Genomic DNA, 16,169 nt, shown 5'->3' on the forward strand with positions numbered 1-16,169 from the left:
GCAGCTTTTGTCTGTATACAGTCACCTGTCTTGGGTGCAATTGTCTGCAGCTATAGGTATATACAGAGGGAGAACAGATGCACAGTATCACTTCTCTTGTTCTGTATGCTGGGTGCAAATCTCTTCATCTGTCCTTATTCTATATGTAAGGACAACAGCACAGTACCACTTCTCATGTTCTGTACGCTGAGTGTAATTCTAATCTGTCATTCTGTATGTATGGACAACAGCACGACTGCGATTTCTCACGGAAAATATGCACCTGCCAATATAAGCTTTCCCCTTGTGCACTACCACGCGACGGACTTGGCAAACCTTGCACGCCCACTTTGCATATCTGAGCAATGCTCAAGTGCGCTAGTGGATCTGATTACTCCACCATTGAGCAATCCCCCTATGTGGCGCAGTCTCTCTTGTAACTTTCTTAAGATGTGGCCACTATGGCTGAGGTGCTGTGAATGAGATTGCAGCTGCATGCCGAAATTTGCCTATGACGCCTCCTTAGGCTACCTCCAAGTACCCACCTTGAACCGCATTGCAGCACTTTAGCCGCTCGTGGATCGCAGATGCCATAATAGTAATATAGCTACCGTATGCAAATGTGTACGCCATTGCACACATTGGTTTGAGCGTGCGCAGTAAGGGTTTCCTAGACTTTTACTGCTTCGCAGTACCAAATAATCGATCGACTGCACAAACATCGGTACTGCGGCCACTTCTGAGTCTCTTGTTCTGTATTCTGGCTGTAATTCTCCATCATCTGTCCTTATTCTGTATATAGGGACTACAGCACAGTACCACTTCTCTTGTTCTGTGTTCTTGCTGTAATTCTCCATCATCTGTCCTTATTCTGTATATAGGAACTACAGCACAGTACCACTTCTCTTGTCCTGTGTTCTGACTGTAATTCTCCATCATCTGTCCTTATTCTGTATATAGGAACTACAGCACAGTACCACTTCTCTTGTTCTGTCTTCTGGTTGTAATTCTTTTCGTCTGTCCTTATTCTGTATGAAAAGACAGCAGCACAGTACCACTTCTCTTGTTCTGTATGCTGCATGTAATTATCTGTGTGGGGTTTTTTTTCTTTCTTTTTTTAAGTCCTTTAAAACCTAAAATCTTCATATCTCTGTGTCCTTCTCCAGCACATGTAATGTGTTGCATCTACCCAGTAGCAAAGTGTCTCCGGGAATTGCGTTTGTATTGTTGTCTCTGTAATTGGTAGAAGCTGAATTGGTTTATTAGCAGTGTTCCGGCGCTGACCACTTTCCCTGTACGCTCTGAATTGCGCCCAGGTCCTGTCTTTCGGCTGCTACACTAACAACTTTTCCCTGAGTTTCCGGCAAATCTGGGCTTCTGCGCACATTAATCTACGGGAGTGACAACCAGGGAGCGCAGGCAAATTCAGTAGTCATAACCGCTGCTGCCAGGACCTAGGAGAATATAAGCTGGCTTCCATCTGACTGCTAACTATCCTTGGTACATTCATCTTTTAGGTGGAGAGAGCGTTTAGGATGCATAATCAGTCACATTGGGTGCATTGTTTAATGGCAGCGGAAATTATGCATGCAGGCTTTTTTTTTTTTTTTTTTTAAAGTTGATTGTGTCGTTTCTGATGTGTTGAAATGTGGCAAAGTGCACACAAATGCAACACAAGTTTTTTTTAATAGAAAAAAAAAACACTTTTATATGAATATGCAATAAATATCATGCAAAATCCGTAATTCAGAGGTGGTGGTATGTACCTTTTATAATGTCCTCTAAGCGTTTAGTGTACCTTTTGACAATAAAAATGTATTAAACCATCTATAATAACATGAGGTGTGTTGGATAGGGTATATAAACTGCAAACTGCCCTAGGGCAAGCGGTGACGTCCATGGTTAAACATTCCCTGCGTGATGTGATGGCGCTATATAACTGAAGGATGATGATGATACCCCTCTGCTGTGGGGGTTGTGTGTGAGAAGCCGGTTCCTCTTCTGTCCCTGCTGATATGTCGCTATCTTCTTAATTCCAGTGGTGAGTGGGGGCCCGCTGGAGAACCCGTACAGACTGAAACAGTTCCATTTCCACTGGGGAGTGAACAATGACTGGGGTTCCGAGCACACTGTGGACAGCAAAGTGTATCCTGCAGAGGTCAGTCATTGGCGCATCCAATAACCTGCAATGTGATATTTGTGTCCCGGTTTATATTTAGAAGAAAGGTCTGTAACACATTTCTGTAATAAATAGGTGGCATAGCGGGTTGACTGCATGTATTACAAATGGTCATATGTGCAGCAGTCTTTAAGTGAGCTAACAGTAGTACGGCTCTGGGAAGTCGCTGTACAGGTGCTTGTTAAATAAAGCTGCTTGGAGAGGGTAGAATGTCATGTGATCACTTTGTACCAATGCACTGAAAGCTGGCAGCTTGCTGATGTCACTGGACATTTATCTGGAACCTCCTCCTGCCAGTACGTGGGTTGTGATTCACTCTCTGATTGGTGCTCAGAACATGGTTTAACGTCATTGGGCCTAATTCAGACCTGATCATAGCAACAAATTTGTTAGCAGGTGGGCAAAACCATGTGCGCTGCAGGGGGGGCAGATGTAACATGTGCAGAGAGAGTTAGATTTGGGTGGGGTGTGTTCAATCTGAAATCTAAATTGTAGTGTAAAAATAAAGCAGCCATTATTTACCCTGCACAGAAACCAGATAACCCACCCAAATCTAACTCTCTCTGCACATGTTACATCTGCCCTCATGGCTAACAAATTTGCTGCTAAGATCAACTCTGCATTACCCCCATTATCTGATCCAAGATCTTTTTGATGGGTAGAGTGACTGAGACGGTGTACAAGTTTTATTCCTGTTTGTCCAGTCAGTAGATGGCAGGGAGGGGGGATGGCTGCACCAGAGGGACTGGCCTAAAACTGTTTTTTTTAAGATCGTCATTAAGCCTCAGGGTTAGAGTTACGCCGTGGTGGCTTTTGCTAGTCCCTGCTGACTCCACTTTGCGAACATTTTTTGCCTGGGTCTCTTCATACTTCCCGTGTAGTGGGTCCAGGGTTATTGTTCAGGAATTTGGGTCCGTTTGGAATATCATAGTCACCACACTCTTCAGAGTTCTGTATGAATCTACTTGATAAATATCAAACAATACACAGTATAGCCGAGCATAAGCTCTGTGCAAATAGTGTGTGTGGTGGGGTTAAGGGGGGAGACTCTTCACAGTAAAGATCCTAAAATTGCCCTTGATCCAGTGTCACCCGTGACAATCAGTTGTTAAACTGCATTGTGCCTTTACTAGAAAAAGGAATTTGGAAGCAGCTGCCCTTATGTTAATGCTGTGGACAACAGGCTGCAATTTCCCGGCTTACTTTGTGGCTCTATATCAGCTGTCTGGATAATCTCATTCTTCGCTGCCTAGACGCTACTATAACAATCGGTCACAAAGCAGGCGGCAGGCACGTAGTTTATTTCTTACCAGTTATTTATATAGTGCACACATATTCCACAGCGCTTGACAGACAATATTTGGCCATTCACTTCAGTCCCTGCACCAGTGGAGGTTACAATCTATATTTCCTACCACACATACACGTACACACACGTACATACATGTACATACTAGGGCTAACCTACCAGTATATGTTTAGAGTTGTGGGAGGAAACCGGAGTACCTGATGGAAACCCATACAAGAACTGAGAGACTATACAAACTCCACACAGTTAGGGCCATGGTGGGAATTTAACTCAGTGCTGTGGGGCCATATTGCTAATCATTACACTATCCGTACTACCATGTGTAGTATATATAATGTAAATAAATATATAGTAGTACAGTAAATATACTTGACTAATAACTAATGTGAGTATAATATATAAATACAATTCTAGGAAATATAGTGTGCATGTGTGTATGTATATGTATATGTATGTATGTATGTGTGTATATATATATATATATATATATATATATATATATATATATATGAAACAAAAAAACCCTGCACTCGCCAAAGTAAGCTCAATTATCCTCAACAATTCAATAAATAAATGATCGGGGTTTAGTTAGTGGATTGGCCAATGCACGGAAGCCTGCATACCGATCTCCAAGGTACCCCACCTTCATGCAGGTCCTACACTATCACAGAGTCTTAAAACCTGACTACTTCACTGCTGTTACACACATCATCTGCCTGCTAGATTTAATGTGTACCTGCCACACCCTTTATGGCTTTTAAAGGTACACTAGTCACCTTGCACTGGCTCAGAGATGATTGCTAAGGAACAGCTGAGACAGGTTCAGGATAATAGAGTCCACACAGGGGTGCATGAGAAAGCTAGTGGCCACAATTGTTGAGGATAAGTGAGCTTACTTTGGTGAGTGCAGGGTTTTTTGTTTGTATTTATTTGAGCGATGTGGTCATGGGCTACATGCACCCCGCCCTGTGAGTGGTAAGTACAGCTGTGTACCCAGCTTTTGTGGTGGAGAGTGCTGTGTTACGTGCACCCCACCCTGTGAGTGGTAAGTGCATAGCTGTACCCCGCTTTTGGGGTGGCGAGTGCTGTGGTTTTCTGTGTGTGTGTGTGTGTGTGTGTGTGTGTATGTATATGTGTGTATATGTATGTATATGTGTGTGTATGTGTATGTGTGTGTGTGTGTGTGTGTGTGTATATATATATATATATATATTTTCAATATCCCAGTTCACCAGATAAAGCTGCACTTGGGTTGAATGTTTCTGCAGGCCATATAATAGTCAGGTCATGATCTGATTATCCAGCAGGTTGGGGAATGTAGTTACAGTAGATGATGGGGGAAGATCACCACTATCTGCCTGTATATCAGGACCCACCCAGTCATGCATCTCACCCATTTTATGGCCTTCACTTGTGTGGCTCCAGTTTTTAAGCAACAAATGTAATATTTTTTTACAATCTATATGAAAGACTGTGAATAATGTAGATAATTGGAGTGTTTTGAGGAAACTAATTGTGACCATCATGCTTTCCGTCACCCTTCTGCAGTAGGCTACCATGTGAGGAAGGTGAGGCTTCTCTAACAGAGCAGACACTTGGTGACTGACAGATTTGCAGAAATGCCCTGTGCATGGATTCAGGCAACAGGGATGTTAGACTTTGACCCCTATCAGAACACTGTTGTACAAATGTGGAAGGAGTTTCAGCTGTAAAGGCCACTCCTTTTACAGTTGAAACTCCTTCCACATTTGTACGACAGTGTTATGATATGGGTCAAAGGGGTTTCATTTTATAACATTTATTTGCTCAATGTAATTCAGAGATAGAATATTAAATTCTCAGGATGCTGGGAAACAGGTCCATTGTATTTACATCCCCAAGGACTAAAATCTTTTATTAATCTCCAATCCTTATGAAATTTCAGCTCCACCTGGTGCATTGGAACTGCTCCAAATATCGGACCTTCGAGGAGGCTATTATGGAAGATAATGGTCTGGCTGTTATTGGAATATTCCTAAAGGTGATTTATTAGTCTTCCCTCCTTTGTGACGTTTGTGCTTTGTGTAGCCTGATGCCAAATTCTATCTCTTCACAGCTTGGAAAACACCATCAGCAGCTGCAGAATTTGGTTCACATATTGCCTACTGTCAGATATAAGGTAAGTGTAGGGTTCCAATATATAGGTCGACCATCAATAGGGCAACCCCTATGGACTGTTCTACTCGATATTGATATGGTCAAAAGGTAGACAGTGCTTAAGGTTGACATGACGATGATCAACACACAAATGGTCGACACGTTTTTATGGGTTTATTTTTTTATGTTTATCCAACTTTTGCTTGATTTACTATACACGCGGACTACGATTGGAAACTGTGGCAAGTGCAGCGAGCCACCTTGCCCGAAGCATGGCGAGCGAAGTGAGCCCGCAAGGGTACACGTTTCCACTGACTGACTACCTTTTGACCCTGTCGACCAAATGCATATCAACCATATGGGGTCGACCTAATGACTGTCTTTCTAGACCGTGTAGACCTTCCATACCACACCCGAGAGATTACTGGAGTATTTAGTGTGAAATTTCTACGCTTATGCTCAGAATAGTGTGGTAATGCATATGCACCCATTCTGATTGACGAAATTCAGACACTTACTCCGGGCTCCAGGGGCTGAGCCCCGGATAGGCGGAAATGGGCCACACTGGGGTGGTCTGACAGTGACCATGTACAGTAAAACCTAACACCTGCAGACCTAGAAAGACGACCGATACGGCTGGGAAAGCCGGTATTATTTGCGGGTGGTCACGGTAGGCGCAGATACCAGATGGGAACGGTGACCGGCATTAGTGAACTGCTGCAGATAGTTTTGTGGATGTTTCTGTAACCACATGTACTTTTCTTTACTGAGCACAAGACGTGGCCTTGTTTCTGCTGTATTAGGTTGCAGAACAGGACTGGCCAACCTGTGGCTCTCCAGTTTTCTTTTTCATCCACTAGGGGTCACTGGAGTACTCTTGGGATATGGACGGCTTAGCAGAAACAAAGGCACTGAATATTTAAATTTAGAACTCTCCACCCCTCCATATCCCAGAGTACCTCAGTGTACGACCTCAGTGTTTTTTCCGTGCTCAAAGCACTAACAACGGCTTGTGGGAGTTCCCACACTTTGTGGAAGATTTTATTAATTTTTCATTTTTACTTTTTAATTTTTAATTTTTACACTTCCCTTCCCAGTTTCTATAAAAACATGGGTCCGGGATGGTGCCGCTGCAAGGCAGCGCATGGCGTGTCGGTCCTCACAAAGAGCACCCTCACAGCCACAGGCAGCCCACTGTCTACTGCAAGCTGGACGGAGCTTACAAATAGAAGCCCGTCGCAGCCATCACCTGAACAGCTGGACGGAGCTTACACATAGAAGCCCCGTCGCAGCCATGATCTGAGAAGCTGGACAGAGCTTTCAGATAGAAGCCCGTCGCAGCATGAAGGAAGTGTCGCAGACCTTTCTACAAAAGGTATGCTGGGGAAACGGGACGGTCAGCGCAGGCTGCCGTCCCGCTGTGTGGGGTCCGTGGGTAAAGCCGACCGCTGTAACGCCAGTGCCCTGTCTGCCGCTCAGACGCTCCACGCTCCGTCCCCCAACAGGCGATTCTTCCTCCCGCACGCCGCCCGCCACAACCGCCAGCGGTGCTCACACAGGGAGACCCGCCGCACAGAGCTTCTATCCGTCAGTGGTGTTTTCAGTAAGATCGGAGTCTCGGACAAAAAGACCCGCGCAGCTTGCCTAGCGACGCCGCGCTCCGGCCAGCCGATCACTGCTGCTCTGGGTCCTTCGCCTCCCTGCAATAAGCTTCCCGGCTCCCCGCTGAGACACAGCGCTACAGGGAGTACAGGGAAGGGGGAGGGAGTGGGGGATCTGGCAGATTACTGCGTGGCTGCAGCTGCCAAATGCTACAAGTGTAATAGGCTGTTGAGTCTATATATATATCTATATTATCTATAGAATTTATTAATAATAACAGATTATCTATAGAAGATATTAATACATAATAACTGCAGGCAGAGCTTATATTAAATATGACCTGCCTGTGATTGTATTGTAACCTGCATGTGAGTGTATACTAGACTGTGTTTTTATCAGTGTATACTAGACTGTGATTCTCAGTGGCAGCAGGTATTGTAACTTCTCCTATGAGTTTCAATGTAAGCATGGCATGGGGGCCATTTTTAATCATGTTTCCTGTTTCTTCCAGTGGTAATTCCAGAACATTCCTACACTACATCTCTACGCCACCGGAGGCGCAGGGGTGTTAGTGGGAAATTTGGTTCAGGTTTCACATAGGCCCATGTAATCTGTATTTAGCCATAGCTATATATATATGTGTATATATATATATATATATATATATATATATATATATATATATATATATATATATATATATATATATATATATATATATATATATATATATATTACGCACCTTAAGTAAACATTTTACTAATTAGTGCAAGTGTCTGTTACTTTGGCTATTGTGGTGTCTGTCTGTAGGGTAAGCCTCCAACACAGACTACATATAAGGTTTACTACAATGGCTGTACATAAATCTACCACAAATTCTGTTGGTTTGTACGTTTCCACTCCGGAAGCCGTGTCAGTCCTAGATCCTATGTTAAGCATAACTCCGCTCGACAGGAGCGGTAAGATCGGAGTCTCGGAAGTCACTCCGCCAGCTCTAACAAAGGAGTCTCAGTGTTTCCAAAGGTCCAATTTTCCCTTTGGGTACCAAGGTGTTAATTTAACTGGTCTTATAATTTAATCTGACAATTATATGTCAATTCTCACAACGATACCTACTAGTGAGAAGGGTACATTAGACCAGCAGTCAGATAGTGCGGGGTTTTGACAACCATACATTGCTAATAACCAGTAAGTCAGTGTCTCAATTGTTACAGAGACTAAGTAGACTTTAACATCTAATCTGTCGATTTTCATAAACAACAGATCTTCAATGAGTTATTATTTAGAATATCTGACTAACATTTAACCCTATTTACCCGTTTCCACATCTAAATGGGACAATCCGTCATTGGTGAATTCGTCTGTGACAAGGATACATTTGGGTTACTAGACGCTCTATGTATGGAAACAATGACGATCACTGTTAATAAAAAGCTGCAGAGTATCTCTGTAAAGCTTCTGCTGACACCTGTTACCTCGATTCTCGCTTTTCATCGTTGCTAGTTTCACCAAAACAAGGCCAGAAGTTGTTTGGTCCTAAATTTGATATTCAGGCCTCCGGTATCAAAACGAAAATACTTTGGCCGACGTTTAATCCCTTTAGACTTCAGTCTTTTCAAGGCTGTGGTACAAAAACAGTCACGACTGGTAACGCCAGGGTGCTAAAGTCAACAAGCCAGTGGCTTAACGGCCTCTCAGGCCATCTAGAATTTCCAATTGTGGAAGCGCGCCTTTACACGTTACATTTGCCGGGTTTCCAAACATCCACTCATGGATGTATCCGCTATTTACAGTTTAACATACTGCCTCTGTCGGACGAAGCTAGGCGTTTTGCCAGGTGGCCATTCAGTCTCTGCTGGTTTCAGCTGTTTTTATTTCCAGACTTGGTACACCAACAGAGTCAGGGCTATTTATTCCCCTCTGTTTGGGGTAACGAAGCCGGAGGGCTCCGTCGCAGTCTCAATCAGCAAGTCACTTACTACAGTTGCAAATGGTTTTACGGCAGTTAGTACTTGCATATTTGGAGCCACATGATTGCGCTTGATCTTCACAATGTGTATTTACCCATTCACGTTTGGTCACCGCATCACAGGTTCTTGCGTGTTGCAATACGCCACAACCATTAACCATTTTTAGGTTCTACCGTTTGGCCTCTTATCAACGCCTCGTGTATTCACCAAAGTGATGTTGGTGATGATAGCTCATCTCAGAGCCCTGGCGGTGACAATCGTTCCATACCTACACGATCTGATCATAAGAACTCTGTCTCAACAGAGGTTCCTCTTACTTGCGCTACTAACGTACACCACGGTGGCAGGTCAAGTTCAAAAACAATCGCATCTAATTCCGTCTGAACGACTTCAATTCCTAGGTATGATTATAAATACGGTAAATCAAAGAAATTTACCTACTACACCAGGAAGAACAAATATACCATCTAGTACAATTAGTGTAAAAGCCACGCACACTAGCGGTATATTGGTGTATTCGCCTATTAGGAACAATGATGTGTTTTCAAAGCGCTTTAGTTCCCCGGGTTTCACTCGCGTTTCCCACAGGGGGCCGAGGGTGTATATACTCTGGACGAGAGTCTCAGAGGTTGAGGAGTTGTAGTTAAAAAGGTCAGCGACAGGGGTTCTAAAACGGATCACGACAGATTGCTGTCTATAAATGTCCTGGAACTCCGTGCAATTTACAATGCACTACATGCTTCGCTTTCAGTCTGTCCAAGTGCAGTCAGACAACGCAACGGGAGTTGCATACACAACAACCAGGGAGGACCGAGAAGCCGCATGGCAATGCGGAAGGTAGCTCGAATCCTCAATTGCCCAGAACACCATTAGGTGATGTTGTCGACGGGGTTCATTCCGGGAGTGGACATCTGTTAGACAGATGATTTCACCCGTCGGGATTTTCATCCAGGAAACTGGGCATTAAATCCAAAGGTGTTTCACATGTGGATCCACAGGGGGGGTTACCCTCAGGTGTACATGATGGCATCTCGCCACAATTACAAACGCTCAGTATGTGTACAGAACGACAGATCACAAGGGCAGTGGCGGGGGAGGCTCTCACATTCGTGTGGTCATACAGCCTCGTGTATCTGGCTCCACCGTTTTCCGCTGCTCTCTCCGTTGCTAAAACGGATCATAAGACAGTTACGTCACAGTCATACTAGTGATATCTCATGGGGTTCGGAGAGCTTGCTTCTCGAATCTCCAAGGAATACTCGCACACGATCTTTGCCCGCTCATAATACGTCCAACCTGTTACAACAGGGACCGTTCTTTTACCCCTATTTACCTATGTACCGCGGCTGCTGTTGACGGGGTGGTGGTTCAGATAATAGGGCATTACAATATTGGTTATACCAACCATGTTACGAGGGCATTACAGTATTGGTTATACCAACCATGTTACGAACTAGGAAGCCGCTTACGGCAGCTCATTATTGCAAAATTTGGTGTGCCTATATAGGTGGGGTGTGAAGCTCGGAAGTTTCCGACATCATCTTTCAAGTTACCCGTATTCTGTTATGTTACAGACGGGGTGGGATGGAGAACTGCGTTTATCTGCACTAAGGGTGCAGGTATCTGTGTAGTCAATTTATTTTCAAAGACTTTTGACTCTATTGCGTCGGTACACACCTTTCTACAAGGTGTCATCAAAGTGCAGCCTCCATTTATCCCACCTACAACGCCATGCGACTTGAAGCTGGGTTCAGATTTCTTACAGTTTTCATATTTTGAACCCTTACAACAAATGGGGATTAAGTTTCTCACTTGGAAAACGTTTTTCTTCTAGCCTTAGCTTCGGCAAGGGTTTTGTTTTCACATTTGGGTGCCTTGTATTCCAAGCCACCGTATTTGGGTTTTCTCATAACAAAGCAGAACTTCGGACGAATTCCGATTTCTTATTTTTCACATCAATAAACCAATAGTGGTTCCTGTGTTAACAGCACATTCTAGAATTCTGAATGTGGTACACGCATTACGCGTCTATATGTCCCGAACGTCTACAGTTCGTAATACGGATACGTTGTTTGTTCTCTATGATGCTGCCAACTGGGGTTAGCCAGTTTCTCAGCAGACATTATCCAGTTGGATAAAAATGACTACAAGTCAGGCTTACTTTAAGGCTAAGTTACAGTCGCCTACCTCAGTAATAGCTCATTCCACAGGTTCTGTGGGAATGTCATGACCAGTTGGTCGTAGAGCATCTACAACGCGGCTACATAGTCTTCAGTTTACACGTTATGAAACGGTTGCGGCATCAGCATCTAGCTTTGGCCGCCTACTGTTACAGGTGTCAAACAGCTCTCCCGCCCACGAGGGAAGCTTTGGTACGTCCCAAGAGTACTCCAGTGACCCCTAGTGGATGAAAAAGAAAATAGGATTTTGGTACTTACCAGGTAAATCCTTTTCTTTGAATCCATAGGGGGCACTGGACGCCCACCCAGAGCAGTTTTACCTGGGTTGTATTAAGCTCAGAGGAGCTTATGGTAACACATTTTCACCGATTGGTTCAAATTATAAGGGTCTATCGGTTATGGTGTCAACTGTTTAGTTGACAGTAACGTTATGGGTCAACTTTGTTGTTGTCCGTTATGTGATAGGAATTCTCCATTGTCAACCTCTCTATAGTTCTTGTTCGCTCAGTAAAAAACACTGAGGTCGTACACTGAGGTACTCTGGGATATGGAGGGGTGGAGAGTTCTAAATTTAAATATTCAGTGCCTTTGTTTCTGCTAAACCGTCCATATCCCAAGAGTACTCCAGTGCCCCCTATGGATTCAAAGAAAAGGATTTACCTGGTAAGTACCAAAATCCTATTTTTGTGACGCTACACCTCCCGGCATGCCGTGCTACAGTTTTGCTATTAGAGAATGCTAAAACTGTGACGGGGCATGCTGGGATGTGTAGTGTTACAACAGCTGGAGAGCCACAGGTTGGCCAGGTCCTGTTGTAGACTATAAAATGATGCTTAATAACAAACGCATTTGATGCACGCGCAGGAAACTGTTTAGAACGTAGACACGTGTGTTTTTGAGACTAGAACTTAGCGTAAAGTGTATGCATATGCTGCTATCGCAGCTGCAACTTTGCATATGGCCAAAACACGCTCTTATTGCCTGCGCTTTTCTCAGGTATAACTAAAAAAAGCCCATTTTGCAGCAAAATCTGCTTGCAATGGGGCTAATTCAGACCTGATCTTGGCTGTGCAAAATTTTGCACGACTAAGATCAGCCACCCTGACATGCTAGTCAGCCCCGCATGTCTGGCCCTCCCCCCACGGTACGGGTGTGATAGCATCACACAGCGGCGATGCTAGCGCACCCGGCGAGTAAGTCCCTACCTGCACAGCATTGCTGCGCTGGTAGGCGACATTTCGCCGCGTCCCAGGTCACAGCGGCTGCCCCCGCACGGTACAGGCACGCCTGAGTTGCGCGTACCGTGCCCCCAAAACGGCTGCTGAACGCCCCTGGACCACCAAGCGACCGCCTCTGCCTGTAAATCAGGCAGAGGCGGTTACTGGGCTGAGATGCCGATCACATCTCAGGCATGCACATGCGCACACTGCGGCGCATGCGCATTTCAGACCTGACCTCCCGCTGTGCGAAAACGCACAGCAGCGACCAGGTCTGTATTGGCCCCAATGTGCGTCTCATTTGCAGTACTGTACTATATTTTAGTAAACTGCATGTTGGGCCACAAGGGGGCGATAAAGTACTAGTAGTCCTATTCTCGGTCAGGTAACATGGAAGCCGTCAATGGGCTTTAAGCGGATTATTCTAAGAACTTTCAGTTGTACAAAAGACACTTCCACAAAATGGATATTTTTCCTTCCTGTGGCCAGCTGGAGATGGGTTTTGGTTTCTAAAATCCCTCTGTGTGTGTGTGTGTGTGTGTGTGTGTGTGTGTGTGTGTGTGTGTGTGTGTGTGTGTGTGTGTGTGATTTGGCTTTTTTGTTTTTTTGCTTCCTTTAGCTTGCTTTTTTTCAGGAGTGAACGGTGTTCAGTTAACTCTTTCCCTGGCTAAGTTAAAGATACAGGAATGGTGTCAAGCGTGCAGGGTTCCCTTCAATGAGAGTACAATGGGCTGGACTGCAATTGTGGAAAGAGGTTCCACAGGTTGATCCAGATTCGGCCGTGGGGTTACGGCTGCATCCATTTTGGTCGATGCAAAAAAACACGATAAGATCCTTTTTACATAATGCTCAACATCGATAATAAAACAAGGGCGCAGTCAACTTCAGCACACTACAGCTTGTATTTTCCCAGTATTTGGACTCTCATCATTTTGGCAGAGGGTAATGGATTTACCTAATGCTATTTTGCAGTAGCCAGTAACGCAGCCTTTCTAAGGAATACATGGATTGTTCTGACAAAACTGGATAGATTATTGGGAGTCATTCCGACCCGTTCGCACGCAGCGGTTTATCGATGCGGTGCGAATGGGTGCGGAATGCGCATGCGCAGCGGGCGCAGTGTGCATGCGTGACGTTGCCCGGCGACAAGGGTCGCCGGGTTACGTCGCGACTTACAAAGGAAGCGGTCACAGAGCTGACCGCTAAGAAGATGGACAGGAAGGAGGCGTGGTTGGGCGGATTCGGAGCGCTTGGAGCCGTTTTCAGGGAGTGGTGAGTATAACGCAGGCGTGTCCAGCAGAACGGAGGGCGGAGGAGTGACGTCAAAGCTGAGCCCATCATCGCTGGATCCATCGCACAGGGTAAGGAGGTATAGGGCTGGTCTTGTTCTGCTTGAACTTTTTTTTAGCTTAGCAGGGTTGCGCAAGTGATCGCAGCCCTGCTAAGCTAAAATACACTCCCCCATAGGCGTGGACTAGTTGATTGCACCAGCAGCAAAAAGCTGCTGGCTGCGATCAACTCGGAATGACCACCATTGTGCAGACTGCTGCGATGAATTCAGGGAGGTATGAGTGTCCGTGAACGCTACTGAAATGTTGTGATACCAGTCAGTGGGTTAGTAAAACTGTGAAACCTTTCTTTTCACACTCCTCCATTATAATGGCATCAGTTTTAAGTTAAGGCCTTTTCTCTGACGTCCTAGTGGATGCTGGGGACTCCGTCAGGACCATGGGGAATAGCGGCTCCGCAGGAGACAGGGCACAAAATTTAAAAGTTTGACCACTAGGTGGTGTGTACTGGCTCCTCCCCCTATGACCCTCCCCCAAGCCTCAGTTAGGTTTTTGTGCCCGTCCGAGCAGGGTGCAATCTAGGTGGCTCTCATAAAGAGCTGCTTAGAGTAAAAGTTTTGATAGTTTTATTATTTTCAGTGAGTCCTGCTGGCAACAGGCTCACTGCAACGAGGGACCTAGGGGAGAAGAAGTGAACTCACCTGCGTGCAGGATGGATTTGCTTCTTAGGCTACTGGACACTAGCTCCAGAGGGACGATCACAGGTACAGCCTGGATGGGTCACCGGAGCCGCGCCGCCGACTCCCTTGCAGATGCCGAAGTAAGAAGAGGTCCAGAAACCGGCGGCTGAAGGCTTTTCAGTCTTCATGAGGTAGCGCACAGCACTGCAGCTGTGCGCCATTGCGCTCAGACACACTTCACACCGGCGGTCACTGAGGGTGCAGGGCGCTGGGGGGGGCGCCCTGGGCAGCAATGTTAATACCTTTCTGGCTAAAAAGAATACATCACATATAGTCCATGAGGCTATATGGATGTATTTCACCCCTGCCAGGTCTCAGAAAAACCGGGAGAAGAGCCCGCCGGAATAGCGGGCGGGGCCTATCTCCTCAGCACACAGCGCCATTTTCCTACACAGCTCCGCTGCTAGGAAGGCTCCCAGGCTCTCCCCTGCACTGCACTACAGAAACAGGGTAAAAAACAGAGAGGGGGGGCATTTTTTGGCGATATTATATATATTTAAGCAGCTATAAGGAAACAACACTTATATAAGGTTGTTCCTATATAATTATAGCGCTTTGGTGTGTGCTGGCAAACTCTCCCTCTGTCTCCCCAAAGGGCTAGTGGGGTCCTGTCTTCTATCAGAGCATTCCCTGTGTGTCTGCTGTGTGTCGGTACGTGTGTGTCGACATGTATGAGGACGATGTTGGTGTGGAGGCGGAGCAATTGCCGGTAATGGTGATGTCACCCCCTAGGGAGTCGACACCGGAATGTATGGCTTTGTTTATGGAATTACGTGATAATGTCAGCACGCTGCAAAAGTCGGTTGACGACATGAGACGACCGGCAAACCAGTTAGTACCTGAACAGGCGTCTCAAACACCGTCAGGGGCTGTAAAACGCCCTTTGCCTCAGTCGGTCGACACAGACCCAGACACCGAATCTAGTGTCGACGGTGAAGAAACGAACGTATTTTCCAGTAGGGCCACACGTTATATGATCACGGCAATGAAGGAGGCTTTGCATATCTCTGATACTGCAAGTACCACAAAAAGGGGTATTATGTGGGGTCTGAAAAAACTACCTGTAGTTTTTCCTGAATCAGAGGAATTGAATGACGTGTGTGATGAAGCGTGGGTTACCCCTGATAAAAAACTGCTAATTTCAAAGAAGTTATTGGCGTTATACCCTTTCCCGCCAGAGGTTAGGGCGCGCTGGGAAACACCCCCTAGGGTGGACAAGGCGCTCACACGTTTATCCAAACAAGTGGCGTTACCGTCTCCTGATACGGCCGCCCTCAAGGATCCAGCTGATAGGAGGCTGGAAAATACTCTAAAAAGTATATACACACATACTGGTGTTATACTGCGACCAGCAATCGCCTCAGCCTGGATGTGCAGTGCTGGGGTGGCTTGGTCGGATTCCCTGACTGAAAATATTGATACCCTGGATAGGGACAGTATTTTATTGACTATAGAGCAATTAAAGGATGCATTCCTTTATATGCGAGATGCACAGAGGGATATCTGCACTCTGGCATCAAGAGTAAGTGCGATGTCCATATCTGCCAGAAGAAGTCTATGGACACGAC

The 16,169-nt window shown here is 45.5% G+C and overlaps 1 protein-coding gene across 2 annotated transcripts in view; it reads left to right on the forward strand.

The window, feature by feature from the left end:
* CA5A (carbonic anhydrase 5A) overlaps positions 1 to 16,169 on the forward strand; it is a 93,205-nt gene that overhangs the window by 58,111 nt on the left and 18,925 nt on the right. For both annotated transcript variants that reach the window (XM_063945661.1, XM_063945660.1), the window contains exons 3-5: positions 2,019 to 2,137; positions 5,392 to 5,487; positions 5,563 to 5,625. In XM_063945661.1, coding sequence (XP_063801731.1) covers positions 2,019 to 2,137; positions 5,392 to 5,487; positions 5,563 to 5,625 — 278 coding nt within the window. The remainder of the gene's footprint in view (positions 1 to 2,018; positions 2,138 to 5,391; positions 5,488 to 5,562; positions 5,626 to 16,169) is intronic.

This window comes from Pseudophryne corroboree, chromosome 11 (genome assembly GCF_028390025.1).
Source record: "Pseudophryne corroboree isolate aPseCor3 chromosome 11, aPseCor3.hap2, whole genome shotgun sequence".
Lineage (NCBI taxonomy): Eukaryota > Metazoa > Chordata > Amphibia > Anura > Myobatrachidae > Pseudophryne > Pseudophryne corroboree.